Source organism: Sceloporus occidentalis, unplaced genomic scaffold (assembly GCF_023333645.1).
Source record: "Sceloporus occidentalis isolate IW3139 unplaced genomic scaffold, rSceOcc1.0.p SCAF_6, whole genome shotgun sequence".
In the NCBI taxonomy this organism is placed as follows: Eukaryota; Metazoa; Chordata; class Lepidosauria; order Squamata; family Phrynosomatidae; genus Sceloporus; species Sceloporus occidentalis.
The window spans coordinates 2,184,135-2,211,752 of record NW_028316986.1 but is presented as its reverse complement, the minus strand read 5'-3'; the positions used below and the strand labels follow the sequence as shown (position 1 = coordinate 2,211,752).

General features: G+C 44.5%; 1 protein-coding gene across 1 annotated transcript; it reads left to right on the top strand.

The window, feature by feature from the left end:
* The first annotated feature begins 3,233 nt into the window (after nt 1–3,233).
* CIMIP2C (ciliary microtubule inner protein 2C) lies at nt 3,234–26,859 on the top strand. The gene is made up of 4 exons (XM_089528259.1): nt 3,234–3,382; nt 5,636–5,909; nt 9,120–9,232; nt 24,026–26,859. The coding sequence occupies exons 1-4, from the start codon at nt 3,309–3,311 to the stop codon at nt 24,168–24,170; spliced, it is 606 nt and encodes a 201-aa protein (XP_089384385.1). The 5' UTR covers nt 3,234–3,308; the 3' UTR covers nt 24,171–26,859.
* The last annotated feature ends 759 nt before the right edge of the window (nt 26,860–27,618 follow it).

The following is a 27,618-nucleotide window of genomic DNA, read 5'->3' as shown; positions in this document are numbered from 1 at the left end:
CTGGCTTCGCAAATGTACCCCTCAAGTAAACCAAAACCAGTACTAGAGACCCCAGACTCAACTTTGGGGCCGAACCAAAGAGGCTGCATCTGCACTGCAGAAATAATGCAGCTTGACACCACTTTAACTGCTGTGGCTCCATTCTACAGATCTGTTGTTTCGAAAAGCACCTGCCACTCTTTGGCAGGGAAGGTTAAAGACCTTGCAAAACTACAAATCCCAGGATTGCATAGGCTGGAGCTATAGTACTTCTAGTGGTGTCAAATTGCTTGACTTCCACAGTGGAGGTGCACCCATTTGTGTGAATTTCATAGGTAACTCCAACTTTCTTCATCGCAGTATCTTCTGCACTTTAGAGTAGCCATAAGTTGGAAACGTCTTGAAGGCACACAAACAACAACACAAGTGACTGAATGGAGCAAAAGGCAGATGAGATGATGCTCTGGATGGAGAGGGACACTATGCTGTAGTCTTAAATTCCTCTCTAGGGAAATGGTTGGACATTTTCTGTACCCAGTTCAAAATTGCAGAAGCAACCTTGGTTTTGCAGTGCTTCCAGAAATGAGGATGTGTATTCAGTGGCACATTCGTTTATGCATCCAGTTACACAACCAGCTTTGCCTTTGGGTTTGCACACCCAAGGTGCACACTAAGCAGTTATACCACTATGATTCCACTCTGGGGGCATCTGCATTGTGCAAATAATGCAGTTTGGCACTGCTTTATCTGCAATGGGTCCATTTTACAGAATCCTGGGATCAGTAGTTTTGTGAGGCACCAGCCCTCTTTGGCAGAGAAGGCTAAAAACCTTGTAAAACTGCAAATTCCAGGGTTGCATGGGATGGAGCTGCAACACAAAGTGTGTTTCTGCAGGCAGCCTTTAAGTGGCATGGCTGCATCCTACAGATTTTGGGGTTTGGTAGTCTCTGGCAGCCTTTCCCTAAACCTTTTATCCCAGCGCTCCATGGGATACAACCGTTAAATTATATTAGATTGAATTAAATAAGTGTCATAATTAACTGTAGCGGTATAATTGTGCGGTATGAAAAAGGCCCTTGGTTATTCTTTCTGGCGTCGTTTCTCCACCCAGCAACTAAGAAGCCCATGCATTTCTGCATGTCTTCTGTTTTGTTTCCCCCCCAGAATTAAAAACCACAGGAAAGGCCCACTTTCCTCTCCTCTGGATCCCAGGCGATTTTGCTGGAGCGCAAGGCAGGAAGGGCTGCCATGGAAGAAAGCAATGGAGCAATTTTTATGCCGATAAATATTTGATGGGATGCTACTGGATACATTTCGTGACCCACTAAGATAAAGAGATCTGATTAAGTAGCTCCTCCTTTCTTCTTTCATTCCTTCATTCCCGTCCTTCATTCGTTCTCTCTCTTTTACCTGCAGCCTTCTCTCTCTTTTCCAAAATCCTCCCTTTTCAAACTTTTAAATATTAGATGCCTTTCTCTCAGGCTTTCTGTTCTGAGAGGGACATTTGGGAAAGCAGGAGGCCATCTTTCTCCAGCTGCATCTGCACTGCAGAAATCATGCAGTTTGACGCTGCTTTAGCTGCCATGGCTCAATGGTATGGTAATCCTAGCAGTACCCAAAGTTTTAGGGTCCCGGAGGGCACCCACCATTGTATTGAATGGGCATTTAATTTAGCTCAATAGCTCAATTTAGCTTCAGGTAATGCTTTAAAACCCGGTATTCTAGCCTATGTACAGTCATTCAAATCCAAAGAAACCCAAAAATGCAGATTCCAAACTAGTTTTATTTATCTAGACACTATACTTCTATTGATGCAGCCCAGAATCGCATTGGCCTTTTTAGCTGCCGCATCACACTGTTGACTCATGTTCAACTTGTGCTCTACTTGGACTCCTAGATCCCTTTCACACAGATAAGTCTCCTTCAGCCAGGTGTCCCCCATAATTCTATATCTGTGCATTTCATTTTTTCTACCTAAGTGCAGTATCTTCCATTTCTCCCTCTTGAACTTCATTTTAGTTTTGGCCCTGCTTTCTTATCTATTCAGGTCATTTTGAATTTAGATCCTGTCCTCAAGTACGATTCTATAATAAGTGAGGCATCGCACACCGCCGCTGCATGTTGTGAAACGTCTGTTGTGAGATTTGTTCAGGTGTAAAAATGATCTATGGCCGAAAGGGAGAAATGGATAATGGGGCTCTTAAGGTTTGCGGCAAGATTAACTTTTACAGTGCAATATTTTATGGGTTGCCTTTGTTTACCTCCATGAACAAAATGCCAGAGGTTTAAGAAATCTAGCACAACAGATACACATTTCATGACAGACACAACTCAGACTGCATCTGCATTGCAGAACTGATGTGGTTTGACACCGCTTTACCTGCCCTGGATCAATGCTATGGAATCCTGGGATCTGTAGTCAGTTTGGCCCCTGAGTTCACAAAACTACAAATCCCAGAATCCCACAGCACTGGGCAGTTAAAGTGGCGTCAAACCGGATTAATTCTGCAGTGCAGACACGGCCTTAGATCTCTTTCCACAGTGCAGAGTCTCATGCAACGTTGACTCCCTTGGCAACATCCTATGGAATCCTGGGATCTGTAGTTTGCCAGAAAGCTAAAGCCCTCACAAAACTACAAATCCCAGGATTCCTCAGGATGGAGCTGCAGCACTCAAAGCGGTGTCAAACTGCATTATTTCTAAAGTGTAGATGCCCCAAAAGTTAGTCTCAAAGGTGCCACAAGACTATTTATTATTATTATTATTATTATTATTAATCTCATTGCATTCTGAACTAATTTTCTCCCTGGGATTTCACCTCAGCAGTCCAATTCCAAACATCCCAATTAAAGGAAGGGAATAATTAAATCTAATTTAGGATTGCTCACTGACAGGCTGCCACCTGATACACGCTAGTTTTAATAGCAGAGAAATTTCACAGTAAAAAAACCTTTTTTTCTCACAACTAACAACAAATCTGCCGTTTTCGAGTTCTACTTGACCAACTACAAAAAACTCCCGGCTTCTTGGTTCACTCGCGGGCGCGTGCACGCATTTGCACGTGTGAATGAACAAAAACGGATGCGTGTCGCTCTGCCCTAGCCAGCGTCTCGCTCTGGGTTTGGCGTTAGCAGGCGGCAGAGCCAAACCTTCTGCGCCTGCGCGGCTCGGGCCTGCTCTCGTTTCATCCCCCCCTCTCATCGCTTCGTCGCCATGGCGACGCATTTGTGACCTCCGCGGCCTAGTCAGTATTAGGCCGCATTTGAAGCCCCGGCCTCGCGTGAGGAGCCAGGCCGCCGACCTCGCGCCTTGGTCGGTCACTCGACAGTATGGCGACTCGGAGTGCTGGGACCCTTTTAACACAGAACAATGCGGTCTACGTGCACCCTGGACTCATGCCTGGGTCGGTGGGATGCCTTTATCCTATGAGTTGGGAGGGAAAATGTGTTTTTTTTGGGGGGGGAGGAGAGTGTAGGGGGTGTCTCAGATTGACAAAATGGCTTAGGGGAATGAGTGAGTTGCTTTATTTCCACACTTTTGAAAGAAGGATCAGCAGAGAAGGGAGGAACTCAAAAGAAAATGAGTGGATGAAGCACCACTCTGCATATGCTCAGAGGCACTCTTTCCAGAGCTTGGGAGATGGCTTGTTTGGGACTAAAACGTCCAGAATCTCCATCACCGACCTCAGCATGGCGAGCATAGGATTCACATATAGGCCCACTGGGGGATTCTGGGAACTGTATTCCAAAAGCCAGCCTTCCCAGATCCTTCACTTTTGACACTGTGCGTTTAACTTTCCTGTTAAAGAGCTTCCCTGAATCGATAGGGGGGAAATAGAAGTTGAGTCTCCCTTCCTTATCTAGAGTTCGGAAATACTCCCCAATTGTCCATCTGGCTCAACACATGGGTGACCCTTGGGCAAGTCACACTCTCTCAGCCTCAAAGGAGGGGAATGATGGCAAACCTCTGAACAAATCTTACCAAGAAAACTTGAAGGCCCACAACAACAACAACAACAACCCATTATCAGTCCCAAACCATGCTACATTTAATGGTTATTAAATTAAATAACCACTGTTGGTTCTTGGGACAAAGAGTGCTATCGCCTGGACATAGAAATGATTTGCTATGGCATCAGTCACACAGGTAACATTGGCAGCATTCCTTAACTTGTGCCACAGTCCAATGATTCTCGGACTCTTGTCCACCAAGTTTTTGGACTTCAGCTCCCAGAAGCCTCAGCCATGTTGGCCAATGGTCTGGGATTCTGGGACCAGAAGGCCAGAGTTTGGGAATCACTGGGCTAGACAATGCAACTGTTAAATGGATTTCTCATTGGTTGACTGGCCGAACTCAAAGGGTGCTCAGCAATGGCTCCTTTTCTTCCTCCTGGAGAGATGGGACCAGTGGGGTGCCACAGCCTTTGACAAGGTCCCCGTGATATCCTTGCAAAAAAGCTAGTAAAATGCTGGCTAGACAATACAACTGTTAGGTCGATCTGCTGTTGGCTGACCAGTTGAACCCAAAGGGTGCTCAATGGCTCCTCTTCTTCATCTTGTAGAGAGACGTGACCAGTGGCATACTTATCAAATTTGCAGATGACACCAAATTAAGAGGAATAGCTAACACCCCAGAGGACAGGATCAAAATTCAAAATGACCTGAATAGACTAGAAAGCTGGGCCAAAGCTAGCAAGATGAATGTCAACAGGGAGAAATGTAAGATACTGTACTTAGGAAGAAAAAATGAAATGCACAGATATCGGATGGGGGACACTTGGCTTAAGGAGACTTAAACATGTGAAAGGGATCTAGGAGTCCTAGTAGACTGCAAGTTGAAGATGAGTCAACAGTGTGATGCGGCAGCTAACAAGGCCAATGTGATTTTAGGCTGCATCAACAGGAGTGTAATGTCTAGATCAAGGAAAATAATAGTGCCACTCTATTCTGCCTTGGCCAGTACTCACCTGGAATACTGTGCCCAGTTCTAGGCCCCACATTTCAGAAAGGATGTGGTAAAGCTGGAGGGTGTCCAAAGGGGTGCGTGCAACCAAAATGGTGATGGGTCTGGAACACATGCCCTATGAGGAGGGAGCTGGGGATATTTAGCCTGAAGAAGAGAAGGTTAAGAGGTGATAGGATAGCCTTGTTTAAGTATTTGAAAGGGAGTCATATTGAGGATGAAGCAAACTTGTTTTCTGCTGCTCCAGAGAATAGGACCCGGAGTAATGGATGCAAGCTCCAGGAAAAGAGATTCCAGCTCAGCATTAAGAGGAATTTCCTGACAATAACAGCTGTTTGACAGTGAAAGACTCTACTGCCTTGGAGGGTGGTGAAGTCTACTTATTTAGAGATCTGTCAGGGATCCTTTGATTGGGAGTTCCTGCATGGCAGAATAGGATTGAACCGGATCAGGGCCCTTGGGGTCTCTTCCAATTCTATGATTCCATGATTCTAACTTCAGTTCTGCACCTGCCAATTTGGCATCATAATTATAGTTGCTTGTATGTTTGTTTTGGAGGCAAATCAGATAATAACCTGAAAGCATTTTGCTCATTTACAGTGCGATCAAAGCAATTAAATAGAACTGAAATGATTCATAGTCTCTGCTTTCCAGGTATCACAGATCTCCCCTTTTCCTCCTGCCATTTCTCCAGGTATCGCGGGCATGTTCCCAACATCGCTTTCTCCTTTGGCGACACTTATGGAAACACCACCATGAAATATTTCCAAGATTTACGGAGTAAGGCATTGGACGCCAGCGGCAGCCCCTACAGCAAAGGGGGACAGTTCCCCACTCTCTTCTCCCGGGACCCAGGCCTGGTGCTGAGTGCGAGGACCAGGGGCTGGGAAAGGTGGCTGCACACTCCCAGTTATTCCCGCTTCAATCTGGATTGCAATCGCACACAGGAACTAAAGGAGTTCTACAAGGTAAGGGGGCTTATCCCAGTTATTCCCACTTCAGTCTGGATTACAATAGCTCTGAGTCCCAGTTAGATGCTTTGAGTCCCAGTTCTGGGAAAAGAGCAGGATACAAATAAATATAATCATTATTATTCAAACATATAGCTGTGTTATAGAATCAGTATGTAGAGAGATCTTGTAGCACCTTTGAGACGAACTGAAATAAAGAAGTTGGCAGCACTTGAGTTTTCATAGACTACAGTCTGCTTCCTCCGATGGATATAGTGGAATGGAAACCAGGGACAGACATACATATGCCATTGGTATGTGAGAATCTCAGTTCAAATTTAAAATCCTTTGTGTATGGAAACGAAGATGCAAGTCCGGTTTCAACGATGGTCATTAGTGTTAGTCTACAAAGCTCATGCTGCCAACCTCTTTATTTCAGTTAGTCTCAAAGGTGCTACAAGATCTCTCTACATAATAATAATAATTATTATCATTATTATCCGGACCCATCTCCATTTTTGTGTTTTTAAACATCATTGGAAAAATCTTTGGGTTCAAGGCCTGAAGGACCGCATCTGTATTTCTCCATAATGGAAATAGTACTCAAGTCCAAACACAAAACTGATTCATGTTTCTTAATACACATTATACATATAGCGTGGACAAATAATTTTGTGCAAGAAACAAACTTTCTGTACACTGAACATCAGAAAGCAGAGGTGTCACTAGTTTAGCCAATCATGAAAAAGGTTTTGGTTTTTGGTATATTTTGGATTTTGGGATTCCAGATAAGGGGCACTCAACCTGTACAAGCCAAAGGCCTGCTTGAACAAAACCTTTTGTTTCTGACCCACTTAGTGAGCTGACCCAATGTCGGTCCCTTAAGAATACAAGAAGAATCCTTGATGTTGAGACCCGAGGCGCATCCAGCCCAGCCTCCTGTTTCTTGTCCAAGTAGACCTCTCCGATTCCTGCATTCACATTCTCTTTGCTTCTTTTTCAGTGTGTCAGTTAGTAGCTCCCTGAGTATTTAATCTGTGCCTAGGGAGAATTAGGAGGGCAGGAACAGAAGGCATTGTGAGCACCCTGCTGCGTGGGAGTGGGGTGGCCGGGACGTGGTGCTTTGTTCACAAATGGCCCCATCTGGTGACAGACCATGCTGCGTAATGGAATCCAAGAGTGGGACTCCAGCTGGACCCCACTGTGCTCAACTTTATTCCCTCCACCTAAGTGTCCACACGGTACACATTGCACACTGTCCTTCTTATTTGCCAAACCCCACAACGGTTACAGGCGCTATAAATAATTGAGAGTGGGTTGCCAAAACTGATGAGCTAAGAACACAAACTGTTTATTCAGATGGCTGTTTTATTTGCTAGTAATTTTGCTGGGGTGGATTTACTAGGATGGTCTGCGATGAAGTGTGTGTGTGTGTGTTTAAAAAAACCATTTTTACCCTACACACACACACACACACACACACTGTATGCCCAAGCTCGGAGCTCTGCTCTCCATATTTCAGCTGCCATCACAGTGACTCAGAGAGAAGAGCAGCCAGGCACAGCTCCATTATGCCTTGGTCCCAGGAGCTGGAGAGAGGCCCTCCTTCCATCCTCACTGCCACTGCTGTGGCCTCAGAGGGAGAGAAGAGCAGCCAGGCACTCTTCCATTGTGCCTTGGTCCCAACAGCAGGAGAGAGGCCCTCCCTCCATCCCAACTGCCATTGCACTGGCCATTCAAGAAGAAAAGAGCAATTGGACACTGCTCCATTTTGCCTTGGTCCCAGCAGCGGGTGAGAAGCCCTCCCTCCATTCCCACTGAGCCTGCTGAAGCCTCTGAGGAAGAGAAGAGCAGCCTGCATCTGCAGGACTGAATCCTGGCCCTTTACCAATCCCTTGTGTTTCCCCTCTTAATGAGAGCATAAATCTGAGGTCAGGTAATTATCCAATTAATAATTTGTAAGCCACCCTGGGAGCCTTTTTGTCTGAAGGGCAGGGTATACAAGTTGTCATTCTGGCAACAGAAAAAGACTTGCCACAGACCTTTATGAACTAATTGTTTATGGTGAAATATGCTATATCCCTCCCTCCATCCCATTATTTATAGTCTGCCTTTCCCTGGGACTCAATGTGTCTTCCCAAAAGGCAGAATATACACTAAAAACACATACGCAGTCAAGATTAAAACAATATTAAATACCATTTAAAATCTTACTTTAAAACAGTGAATTAAAACAACAAAGTAACAGAAAAGCCCTTTCCTTGTTAAATGTTAGTTTCCAAATGCTTATTAGAAACCTGCTTCTGAAAGGAAAACAAAGAAGGGGCCATCCTAACTTCCCTAAGGAGGGAGTTTCACAGTCTGGGAGCAGCCACCGAGAAGGCCTTGTCTCTCCAACCATGTTTGGGAAGACGGTGAGATAGAGAGAAGTGCCTCCCTTGCAGATATTTAAAGTTCAGGCAAGCTCATATGGGAAGATATGGTCACTTAAATAACCTGGACCTGAGCCATGTAAAGCATTATTGGTCAAAACCAGCACTTTGAATTGTGTCTGGAAGTGAACCAGTCGCCTGTGAAGCTATTGCAATGAAGGACTTGTGTGTTCCCTCTAACCAGCCCCAGTTAGCAATCTGGCTGCAGCTCTTTGAACCAGTTGAAATTTGCAAACACTTTTCAAAGACAGCCCCATATAGAACACATTACAATAATCCAGTTGAGATGTATATAAGAAATGTGTCACTGTGGCCAAGTTAGATTCTCCAGATAGTCTACATACACTTGTTGGATTTTTAATGGGCATGCTTTAAATTAGAGCTTTGTGCATTGTGCTTTGGGTGGCAAAGCCCTCAAAGAGAGAGGCAAAGGCAAAAACCACTCTGAAGAAGACTTGTCAAGAAAACCCCAGCACACAACAGCAACAGCAACAGTGCTTTTAAATTGACTTGAAACCGTCAAATTAACAGTTGTAAGCTGTTCGTGTAAAGTGTCATGTACATTGATGGTGCTATATAAAATTATTATCGTTGTTCTTCCTGTTGTCATTTAACTTTTGTATGTGTTGGTCATGTGGAGTTTTATCTGTATTTCCTTCCGTAAATGGCCTTGAGTCTTAGAACTGGGAAGAAGACCGGGTGGTGATGATGTTACTGTGACACTGTGTAGTCATGATGTTATAGCATTTGATTCTGTATGGGCTCCTGTCCTGACGGATTTGTTTTCCACCCATAGCTCTCCCAGATGCATCGCGCACATTATCGGGACAAGACAGGGACAGTGCACCAGGTCCCTTACTTCATTCTCCCCGTGAAGGAGAAGGACAAGTACCCTCACCCTCTTGATCTGTGAGTCCAGGGGTCACATTCAGGGGTGGGGGAAACAGCCTCGGTACTCTAGGGAAACCTGTCTGAAAAGCAGCTGATATTCTTGTGTGAGACGTCGTTGGCAAGGCACACCTGCCCTGCCTTCTACGAGGTAGACTTGGGTGCTATTTTCTCATGTCTCTTTCGCATTTCACAATTACAGCATTTTGACACCTCTTTAACTGCCCTTGCTCCACTGTAAAACCCTGGGATTTGTAGTTTGGGGAGGGACTTAACATTCTCTGTCGGACTGAACCTATCATGGGGCTTTCTGGGGCTGAGAGTGTGTAGCTCACCCAAGTTCATCCAATGGGTTTCCATGGCTGAGCAGGGATTAAAACCCTAGTCTCCAGGTTTGTAATCCAGTTCTCCAAGACTGCACTATGCTGGGAATGTTTTCCAGAGTACCCCATAGAAAACAAGACAGGTGTAAGTGTACCCTCTAGTTACATGTGGCTATGTCACCAGTAGGATTTTTGGGCACAATTTCAGTTCTTGTTGAGGTTTTGTTTATGTGTTTTTCTTTTTCACTGTTGTTCTCATTTGGAATTTAAAACCCCACTTTATTTTGCCATAGGTCTGATTCCTCTTTCTAAATGTATACATATCCAAATCCCTGAAACGTGTCTGCCCAACCCAGAAAACCCCTCCCTCCCTGGTTCTTTGAGGGGGACTCTCATTTCTCATTCTTCCCCTCCTGCCTTGTCACCAAAGATGCCAAGAAGACATGAGATGCTGTACAGTTGAATGGTGGTCTGGATCCATCTGGAGGAGAGGCTGTGCTTCTTGGCCTGGGGAGATGAAAGAACTGACTATGGGAGGCAATATTTGCCCTTGGAAACTGGAGAAGGGAAAATTTTGTGTGACTGAGAGAGCAATAGGCTGATAGGAAGAGGAAAAGGTGCACAAGATGGCACTATGGCAATAATCTTATAGAGGCAGGTCTTAATTTAAGATTATGAAGTGATGTAAACTAAGACTGATGTAAAGGGAGGGAGCCAGTTCCATGGAAAATCACTAGAAGATGGTATGGGGAGGGCATTAACTAAGGATAGAAACAACAAAATGCAGGCACCTTACTAACATCTCTAATTTTTCTCCTGTTTGGTATGTAACATCTTGCCTGATGTAGAAGCCAGTGGAGCTTCCAAAGCTTGCAACAAGTATATTGTGCCACCACAGCTACCCCTGCATGTTATCCATTTCCACTAAGTCATCTACTATTAACATCCAGTCTTCTCGCGAAGGAATTGTTGGCTCTTTCCATGTTGTTGTTATGTGCCTCCGAGTCTCTAAGGCAACCTGTCAAGTAAGATTTGTTCTGAGGAATTTTGCCTTTGCCTTCTCCTGAGGCTGAGAAAGTGTGACTTGCCCAAGTTCACCCAGTGGGTTTCATGGCTAAGCTGAGAATTGAACCCTGGTCTTCAGAGCTGTAGTCCAACACTCATACCACTATGCCATCTTGGGGTTTGGGGGGTCACTTTTGGCAGTCCACATGATTCTCAGAGGCCTCAAGGGCTGCAAATTGGCTCCCAGCCCCACTGCAATTGACCACTTCTAATTTAGAAGGTTGGTAGGGTTAAGGTTAGGGTTAGGTTTCAGTTTAGGGTTAGCCATGCAGCAAGGAGTGCTGAAACACCCATCTGTGGCCCATTTCAAAACTCCACAAGTGATTCTTCATCTGAGCTTGACTGCTACCCTCAGCTAGAAGATAAGATGTAGGATGAAAATATCAAATTAGCTGTGTGATCCTGGGACAAGCTTGGTGTTTGTATTTGTCCGGGCTGCTTGCTTCTTTTATTTTCTGGAAGTTCATGTCTGCAAGTTTGATATGTAATCTAAAAACTGATATGTGGCATTGTGGTAGAACCATGATAGCCTCTGTAGAATGCATCCCATTTGCTACTGATTTCTCTGGGCTGCTTTGCATAGAACTTGTCCAGCTTTGCTTGTAACTCCTCGAGTTTCTGTGTGTGTTTTCCCAAGGAGGGCAGCCTAAAGCTGCTATATGGTGAGAATATGCATCTCGCCCCGTCAACTGATGCACCATTTCTCTGCTTGACTGTGTGAATGGTGGAACACTCAAGGGCCACGGGTGAGGAAAGTGTGGCCTGTGGTGGATCACATGCTGTTGTTGTTGTGATTGTGAGTTCCTAATTTTCTTCTTCACGCAACTGGGGTTATCCTGTGCCTGTGCAGTGCATCTTCAGAACCTTTTAGAAGAGTTGGATTTCAAACAGAGGCTGAATAGCCACCGGTTGGGAGTGCTTTGATTGTGGATTCCTGCAGGGCAGAATGGGATAAGACTGGATGGCCCTTTGTGACCCAAAATGCTGGGGTCCCAGGAAGGCACCCACAATTGACTTCAGTGGGGAGTTGATTTAGCTCAGTTTCAGAAGTAGCGAGGGGGTTTGGGTATCTCTTTAAAAGCTGGGATTCTAGTTTATATATAATGGTTCCAAACCCAGAACTCCAGCAGCAGATTCCAAATTAGTTCGTTTATTTAAAACAAAAGGAAATCAACTTTCATTGAAAGGCACTCGCACTCTCTCACACACACATGAGAACTAATGCTGTCAAAGGTGGTGGCTGATAGTGATTTCAGAGGGTTTGAGCCACGGATGATACATTACTGGGTTCAGGCATGGAGCTCTGACTGGGGGTGCAGTGGATGATTCTAGCTCAATATGCAGCCAGGATTTTGTGCCAAGGAGTCCAGGGGAAGTGGACAGAGTGTCTCTCTGTGCTCAGTCGGAAGACCGAATTGGGACTGCCCCAAACAGGTATATTTATAGGGAGAAACGGGACCTGAGGCAGATTCTCAGGAGCTGGAGAGGATTATTGCAGGAGGATTGGTTTGGAGAAATGGCAGGGCAATTGATTTAGATGTCTCACACAAAAAGGTGTCGTCTCCAGAGGGAAGTGCCCTTTGATTCCTAGCCTTTTGGCAGGTACCTGGTGCATTGCCCTCCATCACACACCTTTGTGAAGGGATTATGCAGATTTCAGCCTCAAAAGACCTATCATGTCTATGTGTGCAAGTGCTTCTTGAACTGAGCAGATCCCCATTTGGGTAGGCTGTTGTTTTTGCATTGGGGAACCTCCAGTTGCTTTATGATCAAATATCCCTCTTACTATGAAGGTGACATCAAAGGTCGACTGGGGTGAAGGAAGGCCAACCTGTGTGGCAACATCTTGCATCTTTTCCAAATATGAGTCTATATGCTTTTGGTGGCAGCTCTGTCCACACTCAGCACCTGCACTATGCTTCAGTTCCCATATCAGCCTCCTTAGGACCAAAGAGGCAGGACACACACCAAGAGGGGAGGATGGATGGGGTTGTGTGAGTGTACAGAAGCCCACTCAGAGAACTACACTTACAGGTATGCAACCTGTCTTTTTTGTCACAGTTTCTGTGACTCACTCAGTTGGGAGACTACCGGCTGACTCTTATAGTGAGGGAGTGTCATGCCAACGCCATAACCAGTTTAACAGTTCAACCACAAAAATTTGTTAAACCTGAAGCAATAATGCTCTTACCCAGGGAGCAATCAAGATACTAACTTTATTTCAAACTTGACTGCCTTCCCAAACGCTGCATCAATTCTAGACTGAGCATCCAGTCTGTAGTGTGATATAAAAGTCAGTGGCTGTGACCACACAGCAGCCCTGCAAACATCATCTAGAAAGACAGAAGCTACAGCGACTGCTCTGGTGTAATGAGTGTTTCTTTTTTACCCAGGTTACAGGTGAGGTGAATTGTTGAGATGTTTAGCTTGGAGAAGAGAAGGTTAAGAGATGATATGATAGCCCTGTTTAAATATTTGGAGGGATGTGATTTATTGAGGAGGGAGCAAGCTTGTTTTCTGCTGCTCCATACAACAGGACACAGAACAATGGATGCAAGCTCCAGGAAAAGTGAAGTCTTGAGCTTTGATATTTACATTCTTAGTGTGATCACCACCCTTCAGCATCTTCCCCGACATCATCACATCTGTTGCAGCCTCATGGTCCTTTGAAAAATCTCTGCCCCAACCTAGATATTAACTTTCTTCCAACCTGGTCCTGAAAGCTAGCAGATGGATGACAGTCTGCCTTACAGATGGCCTGCATTGCTCAGCAGAGTGCTTGGCTCGTGGGAGGCGAGTCTGGGAAGCCGCACAGACACAGCGCACTTGCCGTTGAGCCAGATGCATGTCTCGAAAAGTAAACCAGGGTGAACAGGAGGAAGACGAGGAAGACAACAAAGCCATTGATCAAGAGGCAAGAAGGGAAATCAGAAGGTGGGGCAGTGATATCCCTTTACAAATGACCCTTTGCAGAGGATTCCCTTTATAAATATCAGATGGGTGACACTTGGCTTTAAAGCAGTACGTCTGTTTAGGATTGAGGGGTCTTATTAAACTACAAACTGAACATGAGCCAACAGTGTGATGCAGCAGCTAAAAAAGCCAATATGATTCTAGGCTGCATCAATAGAAATGTAGTGTCTAGGTGGAGGAAAGTAATAGTGCTGCTCTATTCTGCTTTGGTCAGACCTCACCTGGAATAATATTGTGCCCAGCTCTGGGCACCACAATTCAAGAGGGATGTTGACAAGCTGGAGCGTGTCCAGAGGAGGGCCACCAAAATGGTGGAAGATCTGGAAACGACCAAGCCCTACGAGGAGCAGCTGAGGGACTGCAGTATGTTTAGCCTAGAGAAGAGAAGGTTAAAAGGTGATCTGGTAGCCCTGTTTAAATAATTGAAAGGGTGTCATACCAAGAACGGAGCAAGCTTGTTTTCTACTGCTCCTGAGAATGGACACATAGCAGTGCATTCAAGATACAGGAAAAGAGATTCCAGGGGTGATATGTAGCTGTTATTAACCTCTGTTGGGGCGTAGAGAGACGTGCCGTGTCCACTATGACCACGTGCAGAGTTGATCCACGCAGGCAGGATGCCAGGAGAAGGCTTTTGGAGAGAGGTCTGCAAAGGCTTCAGGCAGAGAAGGAAAAATTCCTCCCACACAGACTCCAGCCTTGAGCTCCAGGCTTGAAACACTGCTGTACGGCAAGGCTCTCACTCAAAGAAGAGGGCTTTAATTCACTTGTTCCAAACTATATAAAGATTGCACAAAGTACCAAACAGCCGTCTGGATACTCACAGCTCTAGATACAAACAGACAAAGTGCTTTGCCAGTCACCGACCACAACAACCCAACAACGGAGATAGTCACCTTCTCCCTTTTATAGGTGGTCTTCTGTGAAGTCATGTGATAGCCATGCCACCAATGAGACCTTGCTGGTTTCATCCCCAGTGCATGTTGCATCATATTTTATCCCATGATGCACCTCTAGCTGACTTCACCAGATGTCCCATGATGCACAGCTTCCAAATGCTGAGTCATGCACACCTGCCACTTGAACTGTCAAATGCCGACTCATGCACACCTGCCACTTGAACCGCTGCTCCAGTTCCACCTAGTGGCCACATCCATGTCATTTCCTGGCCAAGTGTGCCACATGGTCCTGACAACCTCAGCTCATGGTGATCCTGTGAATGAGACATCTTAGCTATGTTTAAATATTTGAAGAGACATCATATTGAGGATGGAGCAAGCTTGTTTTCAGCTGCTCCAGAGAACAGAACAAGTAGCAATGGGTCTGAGCTCCAGGAAAAGAGATTCCAGCTCAACATTAGGAGGAACTTCCTGACAGTAAGAGTTGTTTGACAGTGGAACACACTCCCTCAATGGAGAGTGGCAGAGTCTCCTTCTTTGGAGGTCTTTAAACAGAGGCTAGATGTCCATCTGTCACAGAGGGTGCTTTGATTGTGTCTTCTGCATGACTGAAAGGGGTTGGACTGGATGGCCCTTGATGTCTCTTCCAGGATTCTATAACAATGTGGCATAGTCTACTCTAAGCAGTGTCACCTCTTGCAATTGTGATCCTATCTATGGTCCTTGCATTCAGGAGTTTCTTGGTTCATTGTGCTGACTATTTGCAGTAATAAAAGAAATAAATCTTGGTTCATTAGAAAGAACCTTCTGCTGGCAGTAACAGCTGTTTGACAATGGAAGATGGTCCCTTGGAGAGTGGTGGGGTGTCCTTCTTTGGAGGTTTTCAAACAGAGGGTTGATGGCAATCTGTCACAGGGAAGGCTTTAATGGTGTCTCCCATCATAGTGGAAGGGAGTGGGATTAGATGGTCCTTGGGAGCTCTTTCAACTCTAGGATTCTATGATTCTATAACTGGGAATACCACACATCAATGCATTTGCCTAGGGAATGTGTAGTCTTCTGTGAAAAGTCTAGAAACCATAAAGCCCTTATGATGAACGACTTAGAGAGCTGGGTGGTTTTAGCCTGGAGAAGAGAAGGTTAAGAGGGGATATGATATCCCTGTTTAAATATTTGAAGGGATGTCATATTGAGAAATATATTGTAAGGAAAGCAGGCTTGGACACAGAAGGAGGAAGAGTGAAAATAGGAGGAAGGAATATCAACAATCTGAGATACGCAGACGGCACCATAATACTAGCACCTCACACAGCTGGAACAACTACTAAGAAAGATCAAGGAAGAAAGTGCAAAGGCAGGCTTACTATAACTGAACATAAAGAAAACCAAAATAATGAGCACTGAGGACCTTCACAAGTTCAACCTAGACAATGAAGAAATAGAAATAGTCAAAGAATGACCATACCTGGGATCAAACATGGATAGAAATGGAGACTGCAGCAAGGAACTCAGAAGAAAATTAAGAATGGGAAGAGCGGCTCTGAAAGAACTAGAAAAGATCCTAAAATGCAAAGACATGCAATTCAGCACAAAAGTCAGAATTATACAAGCCAATGTATTCCCTATTGCCATGGATGGATGTGAGAGCTGGGCAGTCAAGAAAGAAGACAGGAAGAAAATTAATTTGAGATTTGGGGCTGGAGAAGAGGACAGCCAAAAGGACAAACAAATGGGTCCTTGCCAAGCCAGAAATCTCCCTAGAAGCCAAGATGACAAGACTTAGACTGTCATACTTTGGACACATCATGAGAAGGCATGAATCTTTGGAAAAGACAATATTATTAGGAAAGGTGAAGTAGAAAGAGAGGATGGCCATATGTTAGATGGATGGACTTTATTAAAGAAACTGTGAATATGAGTTTGCAGGAGCTGGGCAGAGCAGTAGAGGGGGGCCTGGAGATGTCTTATGCATAGGGTTGCCATGGGTCGAGATTGACATGGAGGCAGTTAACAACAACAACAACAACACGTTGAGGATGAAGCAACCTTGTTTTCTGCTGCTCCAGAGATGAATGCAGTGGGTTCAAACTACAGGACTCAACATTAGAAAGAACCTCCTGATAGTAACAGCTGCTTGACAGTGAAAGACTCTCCCTCAGAGAGTGGTGGAGTCTCCTTTGGAAGTTTTCAAACAGAGGCTGGATGACCATCTCTCATGCTTTGATAGTGTCTTCCTGCGTGGCAGAAAGGGGTTGGACTGGATAGCCCTTGGGAGTCTCTTCCAACACTAGGATTTTATGATTCCACCAACTTCTTCCCACTCAACCTCCTGGCCACCTTGTTCCCTGCCTCCTTTCTCCCAGCTGCTGCTGCTTAACCTTCCCAGTCCCTACTGGTTCCTTTTAACTGGGATGGAAGGCTTGCCTTTCTTTTCTGGCTCTACTACTTAGCAATACCCTGGTAATGGTGAGACCCTCCTACTGTTGACAGTTCTTCTTGGGAACAATCCAACTCCTTGAAAATAATCCCACAGATCAGGGATCTCCTTATTTGCTTGCAACTCCAACACTCCGAGGGTGTCTTCAGGAGATGACAAAGAGTTTCTCTGATTTCTGGATTGTAAGCGTCTGCAAAAAACAGGGGGATGCCATTCACCGCAGTTGGTGTCTTCTTGACATCTTGTAGGAGGGCTCAGAGCATTCCAACACCCACCGCTGTCAATCAGGCAATCCGTCGGCGCATGGCTCATTGTCTGTCGGTGTGTACTCATTGTGCGTCTTACATGAATACTGAAGCATTTTACTATCTCACAGAGTGGGTGGTGTGAATCATAGAATCCTAGAGTTGGAAGGGACCCCAAAGGCCACCCGGTCCAACCCATTCTTCCGCTCAGGAACACAAGATCAATGCTTTAGAGAGAAGCGTGTTTTCTGTATCAGCTGGACTGCCTTGGAATGGCTGTCTTGAGTCATGAGTCTTTGTGTTTAGGAGCTGAAAACAAAACAGGAGAGACTGAGCTTCACATGCCGATTGATGGTCACCTGTTTTATTTCTTATTATTTTAAAAAGCCTGGTTGTTGCTTTTTCACAACTATTAAGAAGCACGTGGAGCTCTGTCTCCTATTTTGCTTTTGCTTCTTATACATGCTCATCACTTCTCTCCTTTACAAAGAGTGCCATAGCTCACATGGGTTGAAATGAAGGGTTTTTTTGGGGGGGGCAGTTTACAGAATAGTTTGCTGTTCAGTGGCAAAGATGGTGTTTTCCTGGTCAGTGGAGCAGTGAACCCACTCTAGGTTTTAAATTATGCTCTAACGGTGCACTCTTTTTGTGCAGTTCTGAAGCTTTGCTGTTGCAGATTTAATTTATTTGTTTTTAAAGGGGGAAGAAATGGAAGGAGGGGGGAAGGTAATTGGGTTGCTTGGGAATAGCGAGGGGGACGGAGGGATTGGGGAGAGGAGGGAACACTAACACAATTTAACTGCCAGTGATACAACTGCCCCAGACACGACATTTTACACCTGGAGACTTATGCTATTGAGAGCTCATTGATGGGTTTCCCCATCAATGAAAAGGGACATGGTTGGGAGACACAGCAGCTATGGATTGGAGGCGCTGTCATGTAATAAGTATCTCCAAAGCTGCTCCCCCCCCCTCCAGATGTAATCACAATTTAAAATCCTAGTGTCGTAATCTCCTAAATTTACATTGTTTTCATATGGTACAGTGGGCCCTTGTTATCCACTGGGATTTGGTTCCAGGACCCCCCGTGGATAACAGAATCCGTGGATGCTCAAGCCCCATTAAATACAATGTCATAGTAAAATACTGTCCATTATATAAAATGGAAAGAAATCAAGATTTGCTATGTGAGCTTTATACCTTTTTGGAATATTTTCGAGCCGTGGATGCTTGAATATGTGGATAACAAATCCGTGAATAAGGCGGGCCAACTGTAAGTAGTTTAATTACATTTTAATGTTGGTTTTAGTATGCTTTTTTGAGAGTCCAGCCTGACATAGTGGTTTGAGCATTGGACTATGACTCTGGAGACCAGGATTCAATTCCCAGCGCAGCCATGAAACCCACTGGGTCGCTTTGGTCAAGTCACATGCTCTCAGCCTCAGGGGAAGGCAACCTCCTCTGAATGAATCGTGTCAAGAAAATCCAGTGATAGGTTCTCTTTAGGGTCACCATAAGTCAGGAATGACTTGGAGACACACAACAATTAGTATGTTTTTAACTGTATTGTTCTGTTTAACAAGTCACCTTGAGTTCCAATTGTGGGAGAAAAGTGAGAGGAAGAAGAAGGGGAGAATTTAAATCTAGCAAAAACCTGGATTGGATTCATCACCCCACTGACTGGGAGTCACCAGCCACCATTGCTGATGGTATAAGGATGAAATGTCTTCATCTGACTTAAGATGGCTGATTGATTGATTGATTGATTGATTGGCTGGCTGGCTGGCTGGCTGGCTGGCTGGCTGGCTGGCTGGCTGGCTGGCTGGCTGGCTGACTGAGGGATTCTACAGACGGCCCCTTGGCCTGCAGCTGCCCCTTTTTGTGCCGGATCGGGGACACGGCAACCGCATGCCACAGCCCTGATCCAGCCTTTTGAGGGTGCGAAAAGGAGCAGCAAAAAGTGGCTCCTTTTTATGCCCTCAAAAGGGTGCCATAGCCACATTGCCGTGGCTATATGGTGCTCCTTCAGCACTGTGTCATTTGGATGCAGCACCAAAGGAGCACCACGATGCCAGACACTGTGTGGAGCAGTGTGCTTCATCATGGTGCCCTGGGGTCGGAGTCGGGGCATGCAACGTGAGGACACTATGCCCCGACTCTGCCCCCATGTCGGCCTTGATGGCCGATGTGTACAGGGCCTGACTGACTGCTGGAAGCCACCATGGTGCAGTGGTTTGAGAGTTAGATTACGACTCTGGAGACCAGGGTTCGAATCCTTGCTTGGCCAAGGAAACCCACGGTTTAACCTTGGGTAAGTCACATACTCCCAGTCCCAGAAAACCCCATGATACGCTCATTATAAGAATGCCATAAGTCGGAAATGATCTGAAGGCACACAGCGAACAAAACATGCAACACTCCTCTGGCAACACACTACAAATGGAAGGAATATTTGCCATTGCTTCAGAGGAGGAAAAGTGTTTTCTGACATTCAGTAAACTTTGTCGGGAAGAATAAGACAGCAAAGGAAAACTTTTGTGCAGTTTCTTGCAGTATTTGCCTGCTCTGCTGTGTTGCATGGAATTATTCTCCTGCTTTTCCATGCCCCAAAGGGAAGTTGTTCCTCCTTGCTTGCCTAGATGAAATTGCCAAAGACTCACATTCCTGTAACAGTTGGAAGGAATTTGGGAGAAGAATCTTTCCTTATGGCTCCATGATCTCTGCCTCCCAGCTGTCACAGGCCCAGATACGATGCCAGGAGAAAACAACAGCAGCAACTCAATGCTCCTAATCCAGGCCATTATACACTATGCAGCAAATTGGCACGGCTGCCTGCATGTGGTGTGTCTTTTGAGTGTTGTGACTGTGTGACAGGCTGTGGGGGCACTTGGCCTTTGCAACGGGAACCATTTCTTGTTGTATGTTAACAACGCACAACCAGGAGGGTTAAATAATTTATTCCGCCTCGCTAGCCAGCCTGCTGTAGCAAAAGCAGCTTTTTTTGTGGTGTCTTCTCCAGGGCAGGCTGGCATTAATCATGAATGATCAGCTCTTGTTGGAAACCCTTTTTCTAGGGCATGTTGCTCTGCTCTGAGCTGAACAATTACCTTGATAGATCAGTCTTTACAGGGAGAGACAGAGCTCAGTATTTTAGCTTTTTTACAGCATCTCTGTTTGTGGTTCCACTGATAGATGAAGCTGTCCTTTCTGCTGCTTACCTCCACCTACAGCACTTTCTCTTGGGACATATAGTTCTGCTGTTTAAGGATGGAAGAGGAGTAGGCATGTAATCTTGGTAGTTATTCTTTCTCAGCAGCAGGAATGGGTGCTTCACACAGTTTCCTTCCCAATGTGAGAGGCTTCGGCTGCATCTACACTCTAGAAACAATGCAATATTGACACCACTTTAAGAGCTGTGTTGTTGTTGTTGTTGTTGTTGTTGTTGTTATTCCTGTAGCTTCATCCTATGGAATGCTGGGTCAAAGCTTGCTGGTGCTTCATAAAACTACAAATCCCAGGATTCTGTAGGATGCAGCTGTAGCAGTTAAAATGATGTCAAAGTGCATTTCTACAGTGTGCAGGTCAGAACTTAATGTGTACATTTTACACACATGGGGATTTTCTGTGCAGGAGACTTGTTTTTTCATAGACAGAAACAGAATTCTCAGCACCCAAAAGTTGTTTTTGCACAGAAAAAAATGGGATTATTCACACTTAGTGCTTCTTGCACAAAAAGGCTACTGTTCCTGCCCAAAAACAAGTGTCCTATTCAGAAAAATCTTACCTGTGTGTATATGTTTGCATGCATGTGCAAAAACAAAACAAAATGCCACAGAGTCAATTTTGTGCAAAAGGAGTCCTGACAGTAAGCATTCTGATCCTGTCCAGGATTCCCTTCATCAGGGTTTTATGACACTCGGGATAAACAAACAAACCACCCTTTTTGGTCACTGATTCAGATTTTTGTTATGATTCCTCCTGGAAGGGAGCAAAAGAGCGATGCAGATCAAACACTGCTGGCAGCGTTCAGAAAGCCTACTCCAGAGGCAAGGAGTCCTATGAAGAGAGATGGGTTTGAATATCACAGGGTGCTGCATGGTGCAGAGGAAATGAATATGGAGAGGAAGAACCACCCATTATGTGCCTTAATTCTAGAACTGTAGCTTTCTTCAGTAATCCTTCCAAATTTTTGCAGCTCTCTGCTAGTTGTATGCTTGTTCGAAAACTATTACAAGTACAGACCAGTCCCAAAGTCTGTTATGTTTCACGACTGCCCTCTGGTGTGCGGAGCAGTCCTTCCCAAACCCTCCATGCTTGAAACATGCAGGGCTAGAACAATTGCAAACAAAAACCCATCAGCGATACCTTGATTGGCCAACCGAAATGCACAATATACTTGTTGCAAGCTTCCGTGGGCATCTTCATCAGGCAAGATGTTTCCAACCAAACAGGAGGGGGAAAAACAATTTCCAGTGAGGTCACAGGCCTCTTTGCAGCCGGAGGACAAGGGATTCCTCAAGAAGACTCCATGTTTTTGCATCAGGAACATTTTGGCAGGTGTTGAGGCAAAACATGAGAATCCAGTCCAAATTTAAGAAGAAAAAATGGTTTACTTGGTTGAAGGCCCAGTCCACAGGCCGCTCTCACTGGAATGGAGACATATTGCAGGGACGTAGCCAAGGGGGGGGGGGTTCTTGGGGTCTAACCCCCCCTTTCCATTAGAAAAATGAATGGTGTGTGCTGCTGCGCCACCACACCCAAGCCCCATTATAATGGTGGCATTTAGTCTGGACCCCCCCCCCCCCTTCCTAAAATCCTAGCTATGTCCCTGCATATTGCATTGCAAAAGAGGGGTCCCTGTTGAGATGCAAATGGACTTTAAATTCCTGGACCGACAATCTCCCTATTGCTGCATGGCCAGAAGGAGCAGGAGCCTGCCTGCAAAAGATATCCTCCCCATCATACCATCTTTACTAAGGACTGGAACAACATGCAGGCTTCATTCTGACTAACATCTTCAATTGCTTTTCCCTCCTGTTTGGTTTGTAACATCTTGCCTGATGAAGAAACCCATGGAGCTTTGAAAGCTTGCAACAAGTATATTGTGCATTAAAAAGGCTATAGCCTAACCTAGCTACTGAATAGTTCAGGTTGAGGAGAAATATTTATATCACCATCTTTGGAAATAAAGTTGAGAGAGGAGGGAGATGGAAAACCAACAGTTCGGGTGCAAATCATTGAGTGAGTGTTAGTTTCCCTAAAAGGGGGGTGACCTAAATCAGATGGTTAGCTTGCATGAGAGAAAGAGAGAGAGGAGTTTGCATGCAGGAAGTCCCATCTATTTAAGGAGGGGACAGAGAGAGAACAAGAATGCAAAAATGTCCCAACAAATATTTGGTGTTTCCAGAGAAAATAATATTTCCTACAAACCTGTTGCTGCCAGTCAGAGTTGGAGTAGAGAGGTCAGACTCCTTGAATATCTGAATCTTTATAAGGCCAGCTCCATAAATTTCCACGAGAAAAGTCCTAGGTTCAGTTTCCAGCATCTCCAAGTAGAATAGATAGGTACTGTATCCTGTCTAAAGTCTTGGCAAGTCGCAGCTGCCAGTCAGAGCTAGCAAAACTGAACTCAAGTGTTGCTAAATCCTTCACTTTGGAGAAATGCAGGTAACAATCCCAACCAAGCAAAATTCTCATCCCTCTCTAGTCCTGGAATAAACAGATAAAATGTGTAGCCTGATATTAGCATCTTCCCATATTTCTTGGCCAAGTGCCCCAGTTATGATCCGGGAATCTCTGCATTGTTCAGATTCCCCAGAGAATCTGTTTGCGTGGGTTATTGTCCTCTGAGTATTAGGGCTGCCTTTTCTTCCGCAGAGGCGGAATCTTTTTCTCCATTGCTGTTGTTTTTGTTGTGTGCCTTCAAGTCATTTCTGATTCATGGCGAGAACCTATCATGGGTTATTTAGGTTGGATTTTTTTTTCAGAGGAAGCCTGCTATTGCTTTTCTCTCAGCTGAGAGAGTGCGACTTGCCCCAAATCACCCAGTGCTTTTCATAGCTGTGTGAGGACCTGAACCCTAGAGTCTCAACTCAAAACTTAATCATTTAATTCCTTTGTAATGTACATTTTTCTATGTTTTTAATTGTACTGTTTTTTAATGTTGTGAAGCTGCTCTGAGTCCCAGTTCTGGGAAAAGAGTGGGATACAAATAACTATAATAGCAACAACAACAACAGTAATAATAAACCATGATACCTTACTGGCTCCCTTGTTATGTGCTTTCATATTAACCTGACTTATGGTGATGATCCTGTCCTAGGATTTTCTATGCAAGTTTTCTTCAGAGGTAGTTTAGACTGCAGTTCCCATAATCGCTGACCAGTGTGGCCAGTTTTTGGGGAAGGATGTGTACTGCTTCATTTTTTGTGCCTTTGGTATGAACTGTTTGGTATGAACTGCTCCTCCTTTGATATTTTGCGTTTTTGAGGAGCTGAAAGGAATCGGCTGCTACCGCAATGTCTTTCAGTCTTGACATTCCAGCATGGCTTGGAAAAGTGACTATTTATACCACAATGTCCAGAAACCACTATCCATAAGGTCACTTTGCCAAGTTCAGTAGAAGTAAGGTGTAAATTTTGAGGAAAGACACTGTGTGTGGTGACCTGACCTGCCTTATCGAAATCAAGGGATCTCCCTCCAGTCAGGATCCACCGAAACTTTGGAGCCACATCTACCATTCCAGAGGGAAAATGGGTTTTGCAATTCCTATCTCTCTTATCTTTGTCTCCCTGACACCAACTAACAGCTATGTAACCCGTATTTCTGCTTTGTGTTTCTTCTTCCCTTCTCCTCACCCCCACTCCATGTAGCCCACCTCTGGATGCCAAAACACTGTGGCATCTCCATCGGGTGTCTCCAGAGAACCTGCGGACGTATCAGACTTTCCCCTCGGGGAAGAGAGTGACCTCGCAAGAGAGAGAAGTCCGAGACAGCTATTTCGAGTACCGGGCCTGAAGGAACATCGCAAATGGCACCGCTATCACTATTGACCGCAGCAGGAAAGCCAGGACTGGGAATAATGAAGACTGAGGAAGAGGAGATCATAAAATTCTGCTTTCCCAGAAATATTTGGCCTAATCAATATTCCATAGAAACTGAGATTGTCAGCCTCATCTCAGACCAGTGCTCAGAGCAACCGGGTTTTGCTCTCTTGTCCTTTCGCTGCACTCATCAGGAAAATCCCATTTTTCCTGGCTGAGTACTGGCGAGCCATAGCAAGTTATCTCAGCAGCCAGGAGCACTGAACTGGCAAGGATTTCAGGACTGATGGTTTCTTGCTCAGTCTTGCTCCTTATTAAGATAGGTTCGTGTATGTCACAACTGTATTTGAAGGTTTTTTGTGGGATTTTCGGGCTATGTGGCCATGTTTTAGAAGAATTTATTCCTGACGTTTCACCAGAAACCCTTAAAGTTAGCAAAGTTTGGCTGCCCGTCCTGGAAAACACTAAAATCAAGACCCAGCAAATGCAAATGAAAACCACCCAAGATCAGAGGTTTTCCTAGCAAGCAATGGATCTCTAATTAAACAGACACAAATCCTCTGCATATCTTCCCACCCAGAGGCCTTGCCATTCAACAACAGAACAATACACAGATTAACATGTAATGTTAATTGGGAAATCACTTTTCCCAGCCTAGGGTCACACAACACACACACACACACACACAGACTTCCATGCCAGCGTTCTCTAAAGAGGGCAGCCAGAGATGCTGGCAAAACATCAGGAATAAACTCTTCTAGAACATGGCCACATAGCCCCCCAAAATCCACAAAAAACCCCATGGATGCCGGCCATGAAAGCCTTAGACTTCAAAGTGTATTTGTGTTGAAGATCCTGTGTGAACTGGACCAGTGCTACCCAAAGCAGCAGCCCACATACTGGTGCTGCTCCATAAGCCATCAGCTGCCAGGATGCAAGTTCTCAGAAAACTATGCAAATATGATGGTAATGGTGGTGACAAGAATGATACTGATAATCCATGGTTCTGTTATTACCAACAATTCCTAGATTCTTGGATAGAATCCAAATCACTGATGGTCCAAAACTCCACTCAGTAACTCCTAGCAGATTGTGAAGCTGATGATGGTAATACAGTCAGCCCTCTGTATCCACGGATTCTGCATCCATGGATTCAACCATCCACAGCTTGAAAATATTCCCCAAATTTTGTTTTCCAAAAAGCAAACCTTGGTTTTCCCATTTTATATAAGGCACATCATTTTACCACACCATTACATATAATGGGACTTGAGCATCCACAGAGGATACTAAGGGCCCACTGTAGTAGTGGTGGTAGTGGTAGTAGCAGTAGTAATAGTAGTAGTATGCCACAAATATGGTACTGGTCTCTTGGGCAGGAGGTGGGCATGTGTGGAGAAGTGGAAGGCCATTTCCAGCTCCTTCTAGCAATAGCATGTATATTTCTATACCGCTTATCAGTTCATTCAGGACTTTCTAAGAGGTTTACAATTTATAAGCCAATTGCCTCCAACAAGCCGGGGACTCATTTTACTGACCTATGAAAGATGGAAGGCTGAGTCGACCTTGGAGGCCCCTGAGATCGAACTCACAACCTTGTGTCTGAAATACCAGCCATTGCACCACCAGAGCTTTTGAGTCAGCAAGTACCTGATCACTGTCATTTTTGGAGCCCAGAAGGGACATTTTGGTCCTCCCAGTTTGTTTTTAATGTGTGTGTTTTTCTATATTGGGGTGTGGGCAAAACCACAACCCTAAAGGCAAATTTCAGCATTCTGCATTTGGCTGGTTTTTTAAAAAAATGGGGAGTTTACTTGGTGGACATGTGTAAAGGCTAAAAGATTCTGGATAAAAATACAAAGAACGATATGCAGAATACAGCAGATTAAATTGGAATTCAGACCTGAGATATTTTTGTTAAATATGTTAGATGAGCATTTGGGAGAAAATATATATGTATGTATATTGTTTTATATGATTATATCCGCCAGGATGGTATGTGTTAGATGGTTGGGAAATAGAAGAGTCCCAAATATAGAAGAGTGGCTCCTGAAGCTGTATGAGGTTCTGAGTTGGACAAAAGGGCTGGAAACTGAGAGAGGAAAAACCAGATAAATATTATGATGATTGGAACAAAATGTTAACATACTTAGGTCAAGACTGGGGACATTTAGCAATTAAATTAGTCAAGATGGAATAGAAATGGATTAGAATGAAACTTGGCTGATTTGAAAGTATTACTTGAGAAAAACATTAATAACTGTAGTGAAGTAGATAGAAAGAACCTTCACAAAACTGATAAAGGAAGATTGCTGAGAATAATAAGAGACACATTTGTAAAGAAAAAAAATCCACATCGCATACAGGGGCTTTATTGTATAGAAAGAAGAATGGGAAGAAATAAAAAATCACCAGAAGACGATGAGAATGAAAACAGTTCAGTGAATGACAAAATATATTATTTAAGAGTGAAATGGAAATGAAATGCTGAAGTTAACAGGAAGTTACCTTGTTGGAATGAATGAGTTGGTTTGCTAGGAAATCGTAAGTAATCTGTGTTAAATAGTTAGGCAAGACTTGAATCTGCTTTTGTTTGATTGTGTCGCCAAGACTGGTATTGTCTGGTTTAATGTTTTTTAATGAACAAATTTTATGTATGTATAGAAATCAATCAATCAATCAATCAATATATATATATATATATATATATATATACACTCGGCCCCCGGGTTACGAAATTAATTCGTTCCGCCGCCATTTTCGTAACCCGGAAGGCTTCGTAAGCCGAAAAAGCCATAGGCGCTAATGGGGAAAAGCCGCGATTCCGTGCAAAATAGCGCCGAAAAGCACCAAAATTTTATTCGCAACCCGGAATAACCTTCGTAACCCGGAAATATTTTTTATTATTTTTTTTTTCGTAACCCGGAAATTTCGTATCGCGGCGCATTCGTATCCCGGGGTAAGAGTGTATATAAAATTGGGGTGTTCAAAGACAAAGGCTATATATATACAGTGCCAATGGGGGCCAAAGTCCCATCATTCCCACTCCTGCAGTATTGTATAGTGGTTAGTGTGTTGTATTGATATTTGAGAAGACCAGTAACTCGTCTTTCTAGGGAAAGTCATGTCAATGATCTTGAAACAGTATACCTTAGCTTTCTCTAAGCTTGACCTATCTCACAGGGTTGTTGTGAGGATAAAATGGGAGAACAGAAGAGAGACATGCATGCTTCCTTAGACCTAACTGGAAGAAAGGCAGAATGTAAATGAACCTAATAAACAAGTCAGCCACAAAACCCAAAAAGGATGCAGTAGAATCAAGTCAAGGTTGTGGGCTACCACTACCAGCAAATCACCCAATTCTATTGCAGGGTGAAATGTATTTGACCCAGAGGATTCCACTGTGTCAGGAGGGTGATAAA

Coding starts and splice junctions, on each gene's coding strand:
- CIMIP2C (XM_089528259.1), top strand. CDS start 3,309: ATGGCGACTCGGAGTGCTGGGACCCTTTTAACACAGAACAATGCGGTC. Junction 5,910..9,119: donor AACTAAAGGAGTTCTACAAG/GTAAGGGGGCTT, acceptor TTCCACCCATAG/CTCTCCCAGATGCATCGCGC. Junction 9,233..24,025: donor TACCCTCACCCTCTTGATCT/GTGAGTCCAGGG, acceptor CACTCCATGTAG/CCCACCTCTGGATGCCAAAA.